At 39.6% G+C, this 17,463-nt stretch overlaps 1 protein-coding gene across 1 annotated transcript in view; it reads right to left on the bottom strand.

Annotated features, from left to right (window-relative positions):
• Positions 1 to 4,403: 4,403 nt before the first annotated feature.
• The window catches only part of oprm1 (opioid receptor, mu 1), a 28,904-nt gene continuing 15,844 nt past the window's right edge, over positions 4,404 to 17,463 (bottom strand). The window contains exons 2-6 of the mRNA XM_015013601.2: positions 11,865 to 12,211; positions 7,994 to 8,172; positions 7,327 to 7,505; positions 6,215 to 6,398; positions 4,404 to 6,015 (exon numbers count right to left, since the gene is read on the bottom strand). Of these exons, the coding sequence (XP_014869087.1) occupies positions 6,010 to 6,015; positions 6,215 to 6,398; positions 7,327 to 7,505; positions 7,994 to 8,172; positions 11,865 to 12,211 (895 nt within the window). The 3' untranslated portion in view covers positions 4,404 to 6,009. The remainder of the gene's footprint in view (positions 6,016 to 6,214; positions 6,399 to 7,326; positions 7,506 to 7,993; positions 8,173 to 11,864; positions 12,212 to 17,463) is intronic.

Here is a 17,463-nt window from a genome sequence, read left to right as displayed (position 1 = left end):
CAATTCAAATATACAAATTATCTACAGATTGTGGATCTAAACTTAACTTAAATAAATTCTAAACTTCCCAAAGTGAAAGACTAAATTAGTAGAAATTATAAGTTTCAAACATTACATAAATGGCCACCACAGACAGATTTCTACGCTTAACGCTTTCGTCTGAACGGATAAAAACCGAAACCTTCTGGATGTCTTCGTAGGTGTGAACGAGGGCCTGACGATTTTCTGTGTGGCTTAATTTGTGAAAAACATTTTTTTTTTTAAAAAGTAGAACTATGCAGCTACGCATTTTCATTCAGCTTGCCCTTTTCTGTAATGCATTAATGACGGTTTTACCAAAGCAGGCCAGTCAAATAAAAAGGGGTGAATTATTTCACAGACATTATCCCAGTCTTGATAGAGGACATAATTAAGGCTCTTTTCAAATTGAGTGACCTTTAACTGTATGATTTGTAGCTACTGATTTTGACCTCTAGACCTGCTGAGATGGATTGAAGTGTGCTGCATGCAGAAAGGATAGAAGTTTTTTTTCTCTCTCTCTCTGTTGCATCTTGAAAATATGTTTTTGTTGAGAAACATCTGAGTTTGTGCAAAGCCAGACGCATGCTGAGGTTGAGCACAAAGACAGATTCATTAGAATAAAGCTAGAACATAGGGATAACATTGAATACAAGAAATGTAATTATTTAGTATCTCATTTGAAATTGAATCTCCATCCATACATTTTAGGTAAAGATTTCCCAGCTATGTTTGCCATGTTAAAACGCAGACAGGACCTTGAGATGTTGAACATATCGAAGGTTTATTCCCGTCATTTCTCAGGACAGAATTGAAATTCTCAGAAGTGCTTGTTGAGTCTTCGAATCACTGTGTCGCTCGTGCACATCAACAAAAGCTTTTTTTTTCACTTCTGGGAAGACGATACAAATGCTTTTGCACTTAATTGTGCTCTATTCTCTGCTTTCTCCTTTCATTTTCAGAATGTACTAAGTGGCTCTCTGTTGAATAGTCCTGACCTCCACAACGTTTCAGCATATTTCTATACATTTCCATTAGACTTTTTTTTTTTCTAAATATTGACCAGCCTGCGTTTCTCCATCATGTGTGAAGCATCAGATCAACCAGTTTTCTGAAATAGCTCAAAGTTGAACCCCCCAATTATAACACAAGGTTTCATGTTCCCAGTTCAACTTTTTTTTTTCTTACTTTGAGCTCTGCAGTGCTGTCTTTTCCTTTCTGAATTACAAAGGCACGGTCTGTCAGCAAATTACAGTAAGGTAATTTTATCTCTGTAGCACATTTTCAGCAACAAGGCAATTCAAAGTGCTTAAAAATAAAAGCGTAAATGTGAGTCTTGTCCAATCTGTTGCCAAAATTACAATTTTCAATACTTGTCATAGAAACTTTAGCATTAGTTAGCATTAGCATCCCTCCAGAGTGAACTGTTGGATTGACAACATGACCAATCAATGTGACTGTCCCAACTGGACACAAGGTCTCGTCACAGCGATGACATGCTTTGACGCAGACATTCACTTTCGAGTGTGTCACAGCCCGGCTCAGAGGCTGCGACGAAAATGGGATTCAGACAAAAAATTTAAAATAAAAACATTTAAACAAACAATATAAACCAGTGGAAGTCCACAAATGTCATAAAAAGACAAACATCTCACCTAATGCGGAGATAGTGTGATGGTCTGGGAGCACGTTGCAGCTTCTGGAAGTGTGTTTGATGCAACCGTGATTTCTGCTCTCTACTGTGAAATGCCAGAGGGAAAATGTCTGACCACCACTTTTGCACATCAAGTTAATGCAGCGGGAGAAAGACCCAGGAGAGGGGAGTCAAACTCCAGTCCTCAAGGACCAGATTGTCAAGGGAAAGAAAAGAATCGAAATCAGCACATTGTCTTCTAGGAACCTCAACAAGGAAATGGGGGGAACAAAGCAACAATCTACTTTTGTGATCTTTCCCCAGGACAATCAGTTCAATTAGAACCAAAAGATTTCTTACACAACTTCACCAACTTCCCAAGGTGGAAAGAGAAGTGTTGAGGCGAAGACCCCAACAACAAGTACTAGGAAACGACTCGGTTTCAGGAGAAACATGTTTCCACTTGCGTCCTTCGTCAGTTTGCCACAAGCTGAAACACACTGGAAATAAAGTTATTTTCTACTGACTTAAGTGTTGATGTTGTCTTCAGCTCACAAAAATCAATTCAATTCAAATTCAGAAAGCAACAGAGTTTTTACCAGTCGTCTTATTTTTTTCAGAACCTCACTCTGTCCTCAACTTGTTTTATCTATATATCGTTACCTATTTTTACCTGCTTCAGTCCACAGCATCACTGCCTATAATATATATTCTTCCACAACTCTTTAATATCGTTCTTTGTTATTCCTCTTCATATCTCGGCGCGCAGAGACGAAGCTCTTTTTATGGCGCGTTTGATCGAGAGCAGACCATCGCTCATAAATTTATACCAAACACTGAAACGTCAGAGCGGCTGATCGTTTTTATTCAGGAGCAAGAAACAAAGACATTCAGTGACATTTATAGCTGCTCTTCTTTTCCATAATAATATTAGTAAAGCATCTTAGAATGGCATCCATGAATGAGACACCCGGCGTCTGGACAGCAGATTACATGCAGCTTCAAAACCGGATCACATGGCGTGGAACAAGTCACGGGACGAGTTATTTACGACAACACAGCAAAAGTCATGATGCGTCGCAGATGAAACGGCTCGGAAATGAACAGTCATCGTCTGTCCTTGTGCCATAAATAAATGCAAATGCAACATCGTTATGCTGTTTTCCTGCCGCGCGGCTTCTGCTGCCTTTCGAGCTTCAGGTCTGTGCATCTGATTACAGAAGCAGTAATTTAGGAACAATGTTATATTTTAAGACTATTCACAGAAAGCAGCAGGCCCGTAACGGGAATCTGTAGCTTTGTGTTCGTGAGCGGCAATCACAGAGAATCGTCTTTATTATTTCAGTATTGTTTGTGTCTTTTAGTAAATCATCTAAGTTACGTCCTAAAAAGCGGGACATTTTACTGGTTAATTGTTCAAAAAACACGCATTGGCCTCATGAAAGCGGCATATTTTGCCTCAAGGGTCCTCGTTTGGTTTATGCTCCACCCGCGTCCCTCAGAGAAAAGAAAATCTCTTTTCAAGCTGCTCATATAAAGTATCAACATGTTTTGTTATGAATGCAATTTAATGTCTAACTAAAGTCTGAGTTCTTTACTTGTTAAATGCCAGTTTTATTGAGTAAAGTCCAAAAAAAGACCAAAAAAAAAAAAAAAACACAAACTACAAAGGTAGATATTGACAAAATGTCTTCTTCTAAAGCATGACATGTTGGAGGGAATGAACAAGAAAACTGAATTGAAATACTGTTTGAGAAATGCTTTTTGAAAGTTAGTTTGGCATGAAAAGAAATGCTGAAGGACATGTTTTGTTTTGTTTGAAACAAGGAGACTTTATGGGCTAAAAGCCCCTTAAAAGCTTAATTTTATCCCCAATATATCTCTTAACTTTCTTCTTAAGTTATAAAGAAACAGGATCCAAAAGCAAACAAATAAAATTAGGGAGAAAAACTAAGTGGAGGTTTTGTCTGCCTTCTACTAACAAAGATAATAAAGCAAGCCTTTTATGAAAATTAAAATAATCTATGTGGGATGGAGAGTCAGGCTTTAACCCAACATGCCAACAGCTGATGTTTTTCAGCTACAGGGAGATCGCCACATGTCTTTCAAATGTATTTCTTATTCCAAATTTTAAAAAAAATCCTCTTAAATCATAGAAACACAACTGTCCGAATTTCTCTTTTTTTTGCCTTCCCACAAGATCTCAATCATTATTTCTTCAGTTTATATTGTCGTCTTTACATTCTCATAGTGTGGCTGAAATAAAAGGCATTAATAAATGCCTTTTATTTTCTCTCTTTGTCTCACGTCTGTCCTGTTGGATGTTGCTTCTTCCATAATTTAACCCAATGAGAAGCGAAACCCACAGCAGGAACTTAAACGCCGTCAATTCAAATTGAGCAGTCGGGTTTTTAGACTCTGGGTTTAAGAAAAGTGCTGCTGAAAATGAACCAAGAACATTCTTTTGGGCTTAGAGGCATCAAACTGTCTGACAGCAAGGTTACATTTCTCTGAAGAGCCATCTATCAGAGCTGTGAACTTCTTGCACTGATTTGCATAATAATCCTCCAAAGACATTTAGATATTCATGAGTTATATCAGTTTATGTAAAAATGTAGATTTCCTGGCAGATCGTAAGTTGCCGCATATTTAATTTTCTGCCTTTCGCTTCAACCACAAAGTCTCGTCCCAATCTGTTGTTCAGTTTTTTTTGCAAAACAAACATCTCCACGTTGCATAATAGTTTGCAAAATTTATAAGCCCTACCTTAAAAAAAAGTACTGAATGTTTTCAGCCATCTGCGAGAAATTACAATTGGCATTTTATTTATTTATTTATTTATTTATTTTTTACAGATGGTTGAAAAGTTGTGCAAGTAATAGTTATAGTTAACCATTTATCTGTGCAGAGTGACGTCAGCAACACATTTTACTCAAAGCAGAAAGTTTGTCACATTGCAACATCGATTAGAAAACATTTGCAGTTACCAACATGTATGATCAAAAAAAACAACAAAAACAAATCTCCATTTGGTGACGACAATTTTCATGACTTTGCATTCACCACATCTATTTAAGCAGATGAACACTCAGGTTAGTTTACATCTAGAAAGATTTTCCTCTTTTACAGAGCTTTATATAAAAGAAATTGTGGTTTAGAGAATATCGAGCAGAGCAAGGCATTTTTACATGTAGATACACGACATGTCGGCACAAGCATATTTACATAGAAGTGACACAATGTGCTGTACGCTCCTGCTTTGGCTCGCCTTTAAGTTCCTTCATATAAAAGCTGTAGCTGCTCAACAGCGGCTAATCATACACCAGCAGAGACACGTGTTTGCACTAAAATGGCATGCCGTGCAGGCTGCACAAACAGGCAGACGCGTCCTCTTGCTGGTTTGGAGCACGGTTTGGCACAATGATCCACTGCGGCAAACACGAATGGTTCCCTTTATGTACATTCAGAAATCCCTCCAGTTCCGTAGAAGGAGAGCGTGTAATTCTCAGGTCCGAGTTTTCATTCGTCCACCGCGGTGAAATCTGAGGTGAGGAAATGGGTTGACTGCTGTACGGTGACGGGCTGAAGCCGGAGCGGTCGTTGTTAACTGTTCAGGTGGGCCCTGCCGCCCCGCCGCCCCACTGCAGCCATACAAAGGCATTCTGAAAAGCTCAGTGGAGGGAAATCGTTTCGAATTTCACCTTCCATTCAGTGAAGAGTCTTTGAAGGCCAAAATACCACGCAGTCTTCCAGCAGTGACAAACACAAACCCTTTCTTTCCGACAATCTTCAGCCAAATCCATCCTCAAAAAGAATATCTGCAGGAAAAGTGGCGAACAAAAGGCAAACAACTGATTTGTTAGCTCACCATAAAGCGTTACAGATAAGCTGAGAGCTAGGGGCCGGAGGTTAGGATTAATAAGGCAGAAAGAACCATATTACCAGGCTGTAAAAGTGGTTTTATGGATCAATCAGTCCTTTTGTCTTGTTACCGGAGAACATTTCTACCTATAAAGCTTACAGTGCTTCTCAAACTACAAAAGTGAGTTTCTTTTAATGATGCTTGAATTTTTTTCAACTGTCTTGCTTCTTTGAAGATGGAATCATTTGTTTCGAATCACAAAGCACGAAGTTGCAGGTTTGCGGACCGACTTCCAGCAGAAGAACAGAAGAAAGAAAGCGGGGAGCGGCGAAGGTGATTTGTGCTCGTCCGTGTTTCTGTGTTTCGAGGCTTTGCTCGTGTGGTTTCCGTGCACTAATTATAGCCCTGTGGTGACCTGCGTGACTTCAGAGTTGAGATCGTCGTTGGCAGCTCCTCCGCAACAGCGGGAGTCCACCGACGACCCCTCCAAGGCTAGTCATACCTGCAGAGAGGGCCAAAAAAGGTATTTCTGTGTCACATCTGGGTGATTCCTCCTCCATTTGTCTCTCCAAGCTGCAAACTTCTGACTTTGTGCCAACGAAAGGCGAAGGAACAGACAGTCACACGTGACGGTTTAGTAGAAAAGCTTTAAAAGGTTTTATCTTTAAGCATTTATTTCTGCTCACAGAGCTGTTGGATACCTGCTGATTGGATCTCTCGCTCGTGTTTGTGCCGTTTTGCTCACGCCTGGGGACCTTGCGGCTGGTGGCTCCGGTTCTGGATGAGTTCGGCATCTCCAGCACCGAAGCGCTCGGGGTGCAGAACTCGCGGAAGCAACGCTTGAAGTTCTCGTCCAGGTAGCCGTAAAGAACGGGGTTCAGACTGCTGCGGGGTGGGGAGGACAGGAGAAACGGTCAAATGTTGGTGAAATCAACTTTCACTGGAAATCCTAAACATAATTTTTTTTATTTATGCTAATTGCATTGGGTTGTGGAAAAACTGCGAGAGGTACAACTTGACAAAACATGCATTTTGTCCGAGAGTTTCTGCATTTTTATTTTTATAATAATCGGCACCCTTTATCACCCAGTTTTAGGAGCCACCTAAAACAAGACACTTCAAAACATCAGTGGATCAGTTCTTAAGACTTCAAGGTTTCCCCCAGTGTATTAGGAGCTTGGCATTTCACCAGGCTTTACAAAAAACCTTAATGTAAATTTAAATAAAGACCTTAATTTTTGGAGACATACAACTGGAAACCACAAGTGAAGTGTTTTGCCGTAATGACCAAAGTTAAACTTCGAGGAATAACTGGGAAGCTTGACAACATCCCATCATGTTGTCCAGGTACTTGGCTAAATGAGGCACCTTGCAAAATATTCTTTCATACTCAAGAAAGAACATTTTGTGGAAATATCAAAGCAGCATCCCAGATCACCAGAAAGTCAAGGCTTGAGCTAAAGCAGGTCTTCCAAACAGACAATTATACAAATCATACAGCTAAAGTAACTTGACTTGAGAACAACAACGTTAGCTTTGATTTCAGTCCAATAGGCAGAGATGAGACACTGTGAGTAAACAAGACCCAAGTCATACAGTTTAAAGGCAATTTTACCAAATACAGGAGGTAAATGTAATGTCTGAAAGGAGGAAAAACTGGAAGTGACCATGCTAATTACTGTGGCACCAAAGTGTGACGTTTTCCTTACATGCAAGGCACGGAAACATGGTTTGCACCGTTTGCCGTGTCCTCTAATCCTATTTAGAAACGATCACAGCAAACAGACCCCGGGGGTTCGGCGCGGCTCGTTACCTGTTGGTGTAGCCCAGGGCGATGCAGAAGTGCCAGGTGATGGTCTGCAGGGTGGAGCTGGGGATGTTGATCAGAGCCGAGATGATGACGAAGACGTGGATCGGGGTCCAGCAGATGATGAAGACGGCGACCACCACCAGGACCATGCGGGTGATTCTTCGAAGATTCCTGTCCTTTTCCTGCGTGGGTTTGTGTGGCGAGATTTGTCGGGGGAATGGGAGCACAATAAAAAATAAAAAAAACAGATAATGTAGCAGAGAAATAATTTCACAAAGATTTCATTAATTCTTTTTTTTTTTGATAATACGGAATTAAAGTTCTTATATAAAACGCAGAAGCCGAGCTACCTTTCACACAGAGTGGTGAGTGCTAAGCATGTAATTAAAACTAAATTACAGCCTCCTGCTTCAGCTGATTTCGCCTAATTGTTTTATCTGGACTATATTGAGTGGACTGTATTTCAAGGCATGCTCTAGACAGTCTCCCATTGTGCTTGATTACTCTTTAAAATATAACCGACCCATTAACGAGATAAAAGCCAATCCTCCAATCATATGTTATCCGGAGCCTGTGAGATCAGAGTTTTGTTTTGAAGAATATTCGTTTAATCTGTCCTTAAATATGCAAAAAACAAACAAACAAACAAACAAAACATGTTTGCGTTCACCTGGGAGCCCGACAGCATTCGGACGCTCTTGAGCCGCAGGATCATGAGCCCGTAGCAGACGGTGATGATGAGGATGGGCATGATGAAGGCAAAGATGAACACGCAGATCTTCATCAAGGTTTCCCAGTACCATGCAGGGCTGGGAAAGTCTAGCTTACAGTCGACAATGTTGTTGCCATCTGTGCAGAAAGACAAATATGCTTAAGTACTTTTTTTTCCCAGAAGTGTTTTACCTGGTTTTAAAGGGGACATGTCACATTTTTTCAGCCCTTAAATTAATTTTTTTTGTGTGTGTGTGCTTGGACTCTCTTGGGGTGCAGAAAAGTTTAAATTATCCATTTTTATTTCTCGGAGTGATTTTGTACTCCAAGTTCAATGATGCCGAAGCTACAAGTGGATAAATCTAAAGTAAATGTTAGATGCTGGGCTGCATTAACCCACACAATTCATTGCACTGTCCACCAGAATCAGGCTGCTCGTTACGTCAAGTTTATTTCTCCAGTAACACAGCAGTTCAAAGCGCTTCACACCATAAAAATATAATACAGTAACCAACTATTATGTGATCTAGGACTAGCCTGATCACCCTGTCCTGATTCGGCTACAATTCTTTTTTTTTTCTTTCTATCATGTCGTACGTTGCTCTATTTTTGTAAAATTCCTCCAAGACTGCATTTGACTCTCGCTCCTTCCGCTGCATTGACTCATTCATCTTCACCCAGCAAGTTTCCCTTCTTTTTTTTTAATGTCTGTTCCTATATTAATGACTTTTCCTGGTGGAGCCCAGAGACTCATCCATCCAAACATCCAACACCTGCACCAGAGAGGACAATTTGTTCATTCTTCTTTTGCGTTGCAGCCACTCCCCACTAGCCCTTTATTTGGAATTCTGCAGAAGGAATCATTGAATTAAAAATTAAGAGGTGAGTGAAAACAGCTGTAGCTACTTTCCCCATTTATGCAGCTTTCCTCTTTGCTGCCTTTCTATAGAGACCCCGCCTCTCGCCCACTGAGCGCTGGAGATGGGCACCAGCGACCCCATGACCCTAACGATCAATCGGTGTCGACGACGGATGGGTGATCTGAATATATAATGAAAACAATTGCATTAAAAATTTATACATTTAGTGTCATTTCATAAAAAAAATAAAGTACTAATGTAATAATAATGTTTAAATTTAAATCGTTTTGTGTCTGATCTGTAATTATTTGCTAATACAGAAACAGCTGGATGCAAGTGTGATGAGTAACCGTTGTATTTACTTACTTTTTCTTTGAAAAGTGTCTTTAAACTTTCTCTTAGACATACGCAATTCTTTCTAATATAACAAAGAGCTGCAGTAAAAAGAAAAAGACATTAAAGTAACTTCGGGGAACTTTGTGAATGAAACCTTTCTTTCTTATCTTGGCCAAAATAAAGACTTATAATTGCTTATTTCTTTTCAACAAAGCTTGATTCAAGCACATCTCAGAAGCGTGAACTTCAGCTTGAACCATTAAATGCGGAAACATCAAAAGATTATTTTATGCCAACTGATGTTGCCGAGCGACTGTTCACATGCTGAGCGCCCTCCTATGAAATCCATATTATAGATGGAGACTACCAGATCTCACAGCAGTGTTTGTGCTAGAGTGGCGCTCATTAAGGCCCTGTTTAATCTGTTCAAAATGGTGTGTGTTTACAGTTATTAGTCAACATAAATTTGTCGTTTATGAGCCCTTCGTGTGTACTTGTCCAGTCATTATATTTATTGTTTTTGATTATCGACGCCTTCACGGAAAGAATTAAAGGAGCTGAAGCTTTAAGTTACTGGGACATTGCATAATCATCAACTGGGACAAGTTTCAACAGGACCTTATTAAAATGTTCCTTTAACCACTGATTAAATAGTTTTGCTTTTTTTTTTTTTATTATGAAAATCATCTCTGTGTCTCAAAGACATCAGAAATTTTCATCTAACTATTTTCACAAATGTCATTTGTTGAGTCCAGCGCTAACGGACTGAACTCCATTCAGAAACTGGAAGCTGTGGTCAAACCCTCAGCAAGGAAAGTAAAAGTCACTAGAAGTTGCTCGATGACATCATCATGCGATTTGCATATTTGGTCATGTGCGATCCATGGTCAACGTTAGCAAGACAACTTCTTCTTTCCAGGCTTTGCACTTTGACGTAGGCCTGTCACGATAACACATTTTACTGGATGATAAATTGTTCCAGAAGTTATTGTGATATAATAATGTTGTTTTGAGACCATTTTTGAGTAATATGATGGTAATGGCAAAATAATAATGCAAGAACACATCGTAAAAGATCAATAAACATTAAATTCTGTCGGATGTCAGGTTTTATTTCTTGTCTATTTGGGTCTAGGTCTTTCTCCAGTCTCTGTCTCCTCTGTTAATTTCACTCATGTTTGTCACCTGCGTCTCCTGATCACTCATTCCCCTCACCTGTTCCCTGTAGCATTTAAGTTCGAGTCATTTCCTCGCCTGTCGCTGGATTCTTGTGTATGTCTGTGTCTCACCCGGTGTCACCTGTGAACTGCCGACTTGTGTCTAAATAAGAGAAAGTAAACTGAAAGATGAAACGTCGTCCGTTTATTGGTTCGCCTTCGCTCCCTAAAACTCCTCACCTGACAAATTCAGGTGAACATTTAGCACTGGAACTGGAAGACATTTGAAATATCCAAAATAAATCAAATGAATTTTGACAACAAATAAAATAAAATTAAATTAATTTTGAAGTTTCTGTAAACAAAATTGTCCTTCAAAATAAGGAATAGTTGAGACCAAAACACCAAACTTAAGACTTTTATCATCCAGTTCTTGGCAGAAAGAGAGAAAAAAAAGAGATGAACAATAATTCATGCCAATGGAAATGATTGAGTTTGTTTTAAGTCATCATGCGATGAATTGATTTATTGATCATTGTGACAGATCTAACTTTGAGAAAGATGCCAACGACTAAACGATTAACTGTAGGAAGAAGTTACTACAAACTGAGTAACGTCTGTCACTTTTGTTGTATTGGAGGATTTTATTGTTTAAAGTCAGACTCTGTCCTGCCCAAACCAGAGGCGGAAACGGATTCAGAAACACACCTGGTGACATCCCAGCCAGAAACGCTCTGCAGACTTTATATAACACAAACTCTTTGGCTCAAGGAGGTTGTAGGTTTTGTGTCCAGTAAATGTCTCTCAGCCTCTATAGCTGTTGGTGAAACTCAGAGTTCATCTCATGTAATTACTGCACCAGGTCACTGACTTTTCTTTTCAGGTCTGGGTCCCCTGCTGCAGAGGTCTTCACTGACTTGTTGACCCTCTGCTGTCAATGATTTTCTGCCAGTGGCCACAATGCTGATGCTTGGGTTGGTATTGCAGTCTTATTATATCAGACCCTAAAGCTGTTCTCTCCTCACAGTATTAATCAGCAGACCTAGTTTTGCATTATTGTGGGTGAGCTTGCAGGACTGCTGTAAAGCCAAGATGTGGGAAAAGGCAAATTAGTTTATTCATTCATTAATCTGTGTTAAATACAGAAGTAAGCAGCTGCAGAGCCGCCTAATATTGGTATATCCTAGCTTTTCCAGGGTTTGTTTTACTACTGGATTTAGATTTGAGTTTTTTTTTCTTTTTTTTCTTTTAATAGCTTTCCAAAATAAACGTTTTGCAATGAAACACTGTACGCTTCAAGCACATTTTCACGCGATTTCACCATATTAGTCAATTTGTTGCTTCCAGAGGGGGTGCACAGCGTTTATTGCATTGCGTGACACACATAACCAGTTGTTTGGATGTCTTCGGTCTCAAACAAAGCTTCCTATGTTCCTCTGAGTGTCTTCGCTCGCAACAAACACGCGCTCATGCTTACTGGTGACAGTGGAGGCCAGGAACGTCACCGGGAGCCCGATGGCCGAGGAGAGGATCCAGTTGCAGACGTTGACGATCTTGGCATTCCGCGGCGTCCTGAAGTCCAGCGCCTTGACCGGGTGGCACACGGCGATGTAGCGGTCGATGCTCATGGTGGTGAGAGTGAAGATGGAGATGAACATGTTGTAGTAGTCGATGGACATCACCATTTTGCACAGAAGGTCCCCGAACGGCCAGGTGCCCATCAGGTAGTTGACGCTCTGGAAGGGAAGCGTGCTGGTGACCAAGGCGTCCGCCAGGGCCAGGCTGAAGATGTAGATGTTGGTGGCTGTCTTCATCTTGGTGTACCTAAACAGGGAGAGAGGGGAAAAAAAAAAAAACACCTGTCACGGGTAAAGGATCTGTGACGTTCTCTCAGTTAAAGCATCCCGTCGTTCCAGTTTCCAGTCCCTGTTCCTTGTCCTTGACGCTATTATCTTTGAATTTGATTTTTGCGTTCGTACATCGGCCTAGAAAACAGCTCTTATCAACATAAAAAAAAGTAGAATACAAATTTTTTAAAATTCTTCTGTTAGTAAAAAAAAAGGTATGGATCATGCCAATAGATTTGCCACCAGTGATTTTGTTACAAACCTTTTTTGTTTCTTCCCCACATAATGTTGATTTATTTATTTTATTTTGAGCCAATAAGAGTCGTGCCAACCGACGTGCAATTTTACATCAATTGTTTGAAGAGGAGCAGGTAGAAGATAAAAGATCTTGTGATTTCCTGCCCCTCTCGTACAATGCGCTCAAATTAAATATGTCATTTCTTTCTGAAATATCCAGTGTCAAATCATGCTGCTGCAATAAAAGATGAATTAATTGGATTTTCTGCAATATGTGTACAGCGCCGCACACTGTGAACCGTGATGTGCTGTCATACGTTAGAGATGGTGGAGCCTTTTCAGGGTATTATTGGTAAAATAAGAGCTTAGTGAGTTTAATATTCAGTTAGATCTCCACCAGGGGATTTTTACGCTTAAATTATCCATCTAGGTATGGATTTAAGGCGGGATCAAAGCACAGACCGGAGACTCATTAAACATAATAAAATAACTGAATCACAAAAAAAATGAGGACTTACACAATTAAGACAGGCAGGGCAAAAATTTACATGGCCAACCGAGGAGTAAAGAAACGACAGAAAACCTCGACTATACTGACATTTTGAATGTTTACCCCGAGAAGAAAAAAAAGATCTGAGTTATTCAAGTTAGTATAGCATTGTGCTAACTGCAACATTATGATGTTGTGCCATTGTTAAAATAAACTGCAAAACATGCAAACTACCAAAATGAAATGATTAAATTATATGCATAAGACTATTTAAAATCCCAGCAAATCATTATAGTGTTTCTGAATCAAGTTGCTTGATCTTGAAAACAAACGGTAAGCTTTTTTGCTTGATTCAATTAAAATAATTTCCTTTAAAAATCTGATCCGCCTTATTAAGTTGAGCATAAATTCAAACTAGGTCAGATACGTTACTTGTAGATGGATTTTAGGAGTGAACAAAAGGAGTACAGGTGATTTTAAGAAAAAATGACTTGTTTTTAACATACGGTTCCCCATATAGTTCGTTTGTTTCATCTGAGATTCTGCTACTGCAATAAAATCAGAATTTATTTAATGTTTTGATTTATTTTTATATCTTTACGAGGAATCTGGATCGTACTATGAAAAATGTAGATGTTTTATATCAAATAGTAGCAGTTAGAGGCTCGGTTTAATGCACTGCTCAGACACTTTCAAAGCATGACAAATAAATGTCTTCCCCCAGACTACTTAGCAGGGATTGTGAACACATTTTGGTGCATCTTTTATTTGCATGAACATCTGAAATGTAAACCAACAATAAATCTTGGACATGACGGCATATTTAGGCTGCATATTTTACGCTACTACATTCAGTTTAAAAAATGGAGCTTCTGAAAGAAATGGAAGCAAAGCGGCAGCAGTGGTTAAATACACGTGTTTTTTTTTATTTGTTTTTTTTTATAAAGAAGCAGAAGGAATCAATAAGAGCGGCGTTAAAAGGTCCGGTCCATTTTCTCCTGTGTTGACAGAAACGGCAGAGAAGTGCTCACAGTGCAGCCTGCACTCTTTGACCCAGGCCTTAAATAACTCTTCATTTTACAGGATTTGACTAAAATATTCCTCCAGTCAATAACGGGGAAAACTTGGAACAGGAGAAAATAACAGAAGAAACGCTGAGCATCCATTACCTCGGAGAAGAAGATACAACACAGACGGACTACAGAGGCTTAGAAGCTTAGACCTCTTGTCAGGAAAGACGTATAGGATGTTTATCGCTTAACGGCTTCAGGCACGAATACGAGGACAAAAAAAGTTCAGTGATTAATTATGTGGCCTTTACTCACAGCCCCGCTGAAATACCAGAAACCAGTTTGAGACGGACAGACTGGGAGGCGGGTTTAGGAAATGCTTTCAAAAAATCTGAAACTGAATAAAACGCGGTCGCTCGGATGAAAGAGGATCAAGAAGTCTGCATTTGCAAACTGCAATTAAGTGATGATGCGAAATACATAAATAAATACAATCTTGTTTCTACAATCCAGGTTGTCCATGAAAAGATCGCTTAGATTCTCATAACGGAGGTTTTATTTCCTCTTCTCTTGATGCCATTGTGTTAAGAACCTTGTTGCATTTCCCAAACCGTCCCATTATTCATTTTTACTCACTGTCGTATCTGCAGGGGATTTTTTTTTCTTCTTCTGCTGTGTTAATTCCAGCAGAGTACTTGGAAGCATTCGTGCTGTGAAAACACCGCATTAACATTAATATGGAAAGAGATTCTAATACATCAGAAGATCATCTAACGATCTGATATGAAACCCCATCAGTCCCTTCCACCGCCGAGATAATTAATGCACGCCTTCCTGCTGCACACTTCTCAGTGGCTCTCAAATCTTCCCAACAGGTTGCAGGTGGCAAATAGTTTGTTAAAAATCTGATTAAGTCTAACAGTCGCATCTTAGTGTGTTGCTTATGTCAGGCTTTATTTGCACTGGGCCCAACGAGACACTTCACGATGCAATAAAAGCCGTCTCACTCGAGCGAATGTGATGAAGCTGGATCTAATTTTCCAGCATCTCCTCGCTGACTCCAAGATCCTCGTAAAGACGACTCCAGACGAGTCTCCCTCGGGTTGCCCCTGCAACGCAGCAAGGTAAATTGCCCCATTCCGTGTAAATGAGCAGAATTAGGTGTTTGTTAACGAGTTTTCTGGTTTAAGTCACAAATTCTCACAGGCTTTTACTTGCTGGGCTACAAAGTGTGTGAACATAAACACACCTTTTCTGCTATACTCATAAGCATGTTATGGTTATCTAGTAAGTGTTTCCTAAGAGAGAAAAGAGCCGAGGCAAAAGACAGGAGGCTGGAGCGGCCAACAGTCTCAGGAGGGCCGCTTTTATTATGAGTGTTTGCTAACAGGAAGTAGCATGTTTTTTTTGTTTTGTCAACTGGGCTTGCATGTAAGTGTTCTGAGCCGGGCTTCTATCAAAACGCCTCAGTTGGTAACCTGCAGGTCTGAGAGACGAGGGCAAAGTAGAGCAGAAGTCGCAGAAATGCACTTTAACTGCATGTTGTGTTCATTAAAGGTCAGCCTCTGTGCTGTTCACAGTAACCTCTGTGTAACATTCACTGTGGCATTACAACGCCTTCTGAGAACGATATTTTAATCAGGAGTCAATTAATAATCATTCACAGAAATTTCAAGGTTCAAATCCATGTTTTAGTTGAGATTGTTGGCATAAACTTTTCTACTCACCGGGAGTCTCAGAAATCACTGCAGCCTCATCTCGTCTCTGTGAGAAAACCCCTCATGATCAGGTTTATTCCATGTTTTCTTGTTTTTCTTTAAGATCTAATTCTTGCCAAAAGAAATCCCAATACTTATTTTAGAGCCAGACTTCATTGTAGAAACAGCTAATTAATCTGCACTGCACCTGGTTCCCCCAGCCTTTATGTGGGAGGAAAAGGTGTTACAAAAATATCTGAAGAAAGTTTGAGATGTCAGAAAATGTTTGTTTCCGTGAGCCGTGCAAGGACTGAGAGAGAGAGAGGGAGAGAGAGAGAAAGAGAGAGAGAGGGAAAAAAGACAAGAAAAAATAACTTTTTTTTTCTTTGCTGTGTTGAATAAGAAAAGAAAACTGAAACAACAGAAAAACGTTTTCACTTGCCCTACAAGACCTAAGCCAAAAAATGAGAGTAAAAAAATTCACTTTTCTTTTCTGATATTGTAGAAATGAAAGAAATATACATTTTAAAATCATAAATAAAACAAATTGGGTGAAAATTTCTTAATGCTCCCCCTTAGGAAGGAAATGTTTCATCACCCCTCAAAGCGTTCAAATATTTTAATCTACAATGTTGTTCATTTTGCTTATAAAGTCAAGAGAAGTAGAAAATTTGGTCGGACAGAAACTTGGTCCTCAAAAAATGAAGATAAAACAAATCCTTTGAACTGTTTCCAATCTGCATTCCTTCAGTGTTGCTCCCTGTCGTTCTCTGACAGTAGACCGCTCCCCTCTCAGTTGTTTATTATTCATTATTTAACCTCGTCACTCCAGCTGTAGCGCTCACAGAGAAGATACGCTTCTTTGGTTTGCAGAAAGCCTCCTCACTGTCCCCACATGCTGCTGTTTGCTGCTTCTTTCCACGTTGTTGTTTTTACTATTCACCAGTTTGAATTTGTTCCCCATCTTGACCTTTGGTTATTCGATTTCTACGGGTGCTGCATATTTGCTGGCTTGTAGTTATTAAAAATAAAACACTTTTCCACATGAGTCCTGCCTGCTTCCAATCTAAATGAGTACAACAGTCAAAACATCACAAAAAGATTTGACAGATGCAATTAAAATGCGTCACGTTAAGCTGCTGTACATCAACTATCTATTACGAACAGATTTTTGTTAAAGAAAAAAAAAATAACACGACGCAATTAGAAGAATCAAGACATAAAAGCCGTTCTATGTTTGATAGCACAGGTACACCTGCAGAGATGACAAACTGAAAGAAAATCGTTCGGTGAAGCTGTATAATTTATGTTTGTTGATATGTTTGTTGCTTTTGTTCTGCTTAAATTTGCATTACATTTCAGCAAATGCCTTCTGCTGCCAGTTAGCAGTGCGTGCACGTAGGCAGGGCTGACACAGCCAGAAAAATGGATATACACAAACAGGATTTTTTATTTATTTTTTATTATCTATAAGACGCTGAGCGACGCCGTAATGACTTTCGTGTCAAATTAATTAGAGGCACAAGGTTGCAACCTGAAATCCAGCTCATGAAATTACACCACAACACTTCACTGGGTTTAAAATGAATCTCCTACTCTACAGCAATTAATTGATAAGTGAGAAGCGTTGGACAGAAATACAATGAATCGATGTGTTCTTACCAACCAGTCAGGAAATATGGATTATATAACGCTTCAGTGTATCGACAAAGCAACGACAGTCGACCTTTTGACTGAAAACTAAGGCAGGTTTGTCATACACCACTAAATATTATTACCCTCCACCAGGGGTGAT

The sequence above is a fragment of the Poecilia mexicana genome, unplaced genomic scaffold (assembly GCF_051168715.1).
Source record: "Poecilia mexicana isolate PSO_F unplaced genomic scaffold, ASM5116871v1 scaffold_15, whole genome shotgun sequence".
NCBI lineage: Eukaryota > Metazoa > Chordata > Actinopteri > Cyprinodontiformes > Poeciliidae > Poecilia > Poecilia mexicana.
This window is presented reverse-complemented; position numbering and strand designations above follow the sequence as displayed.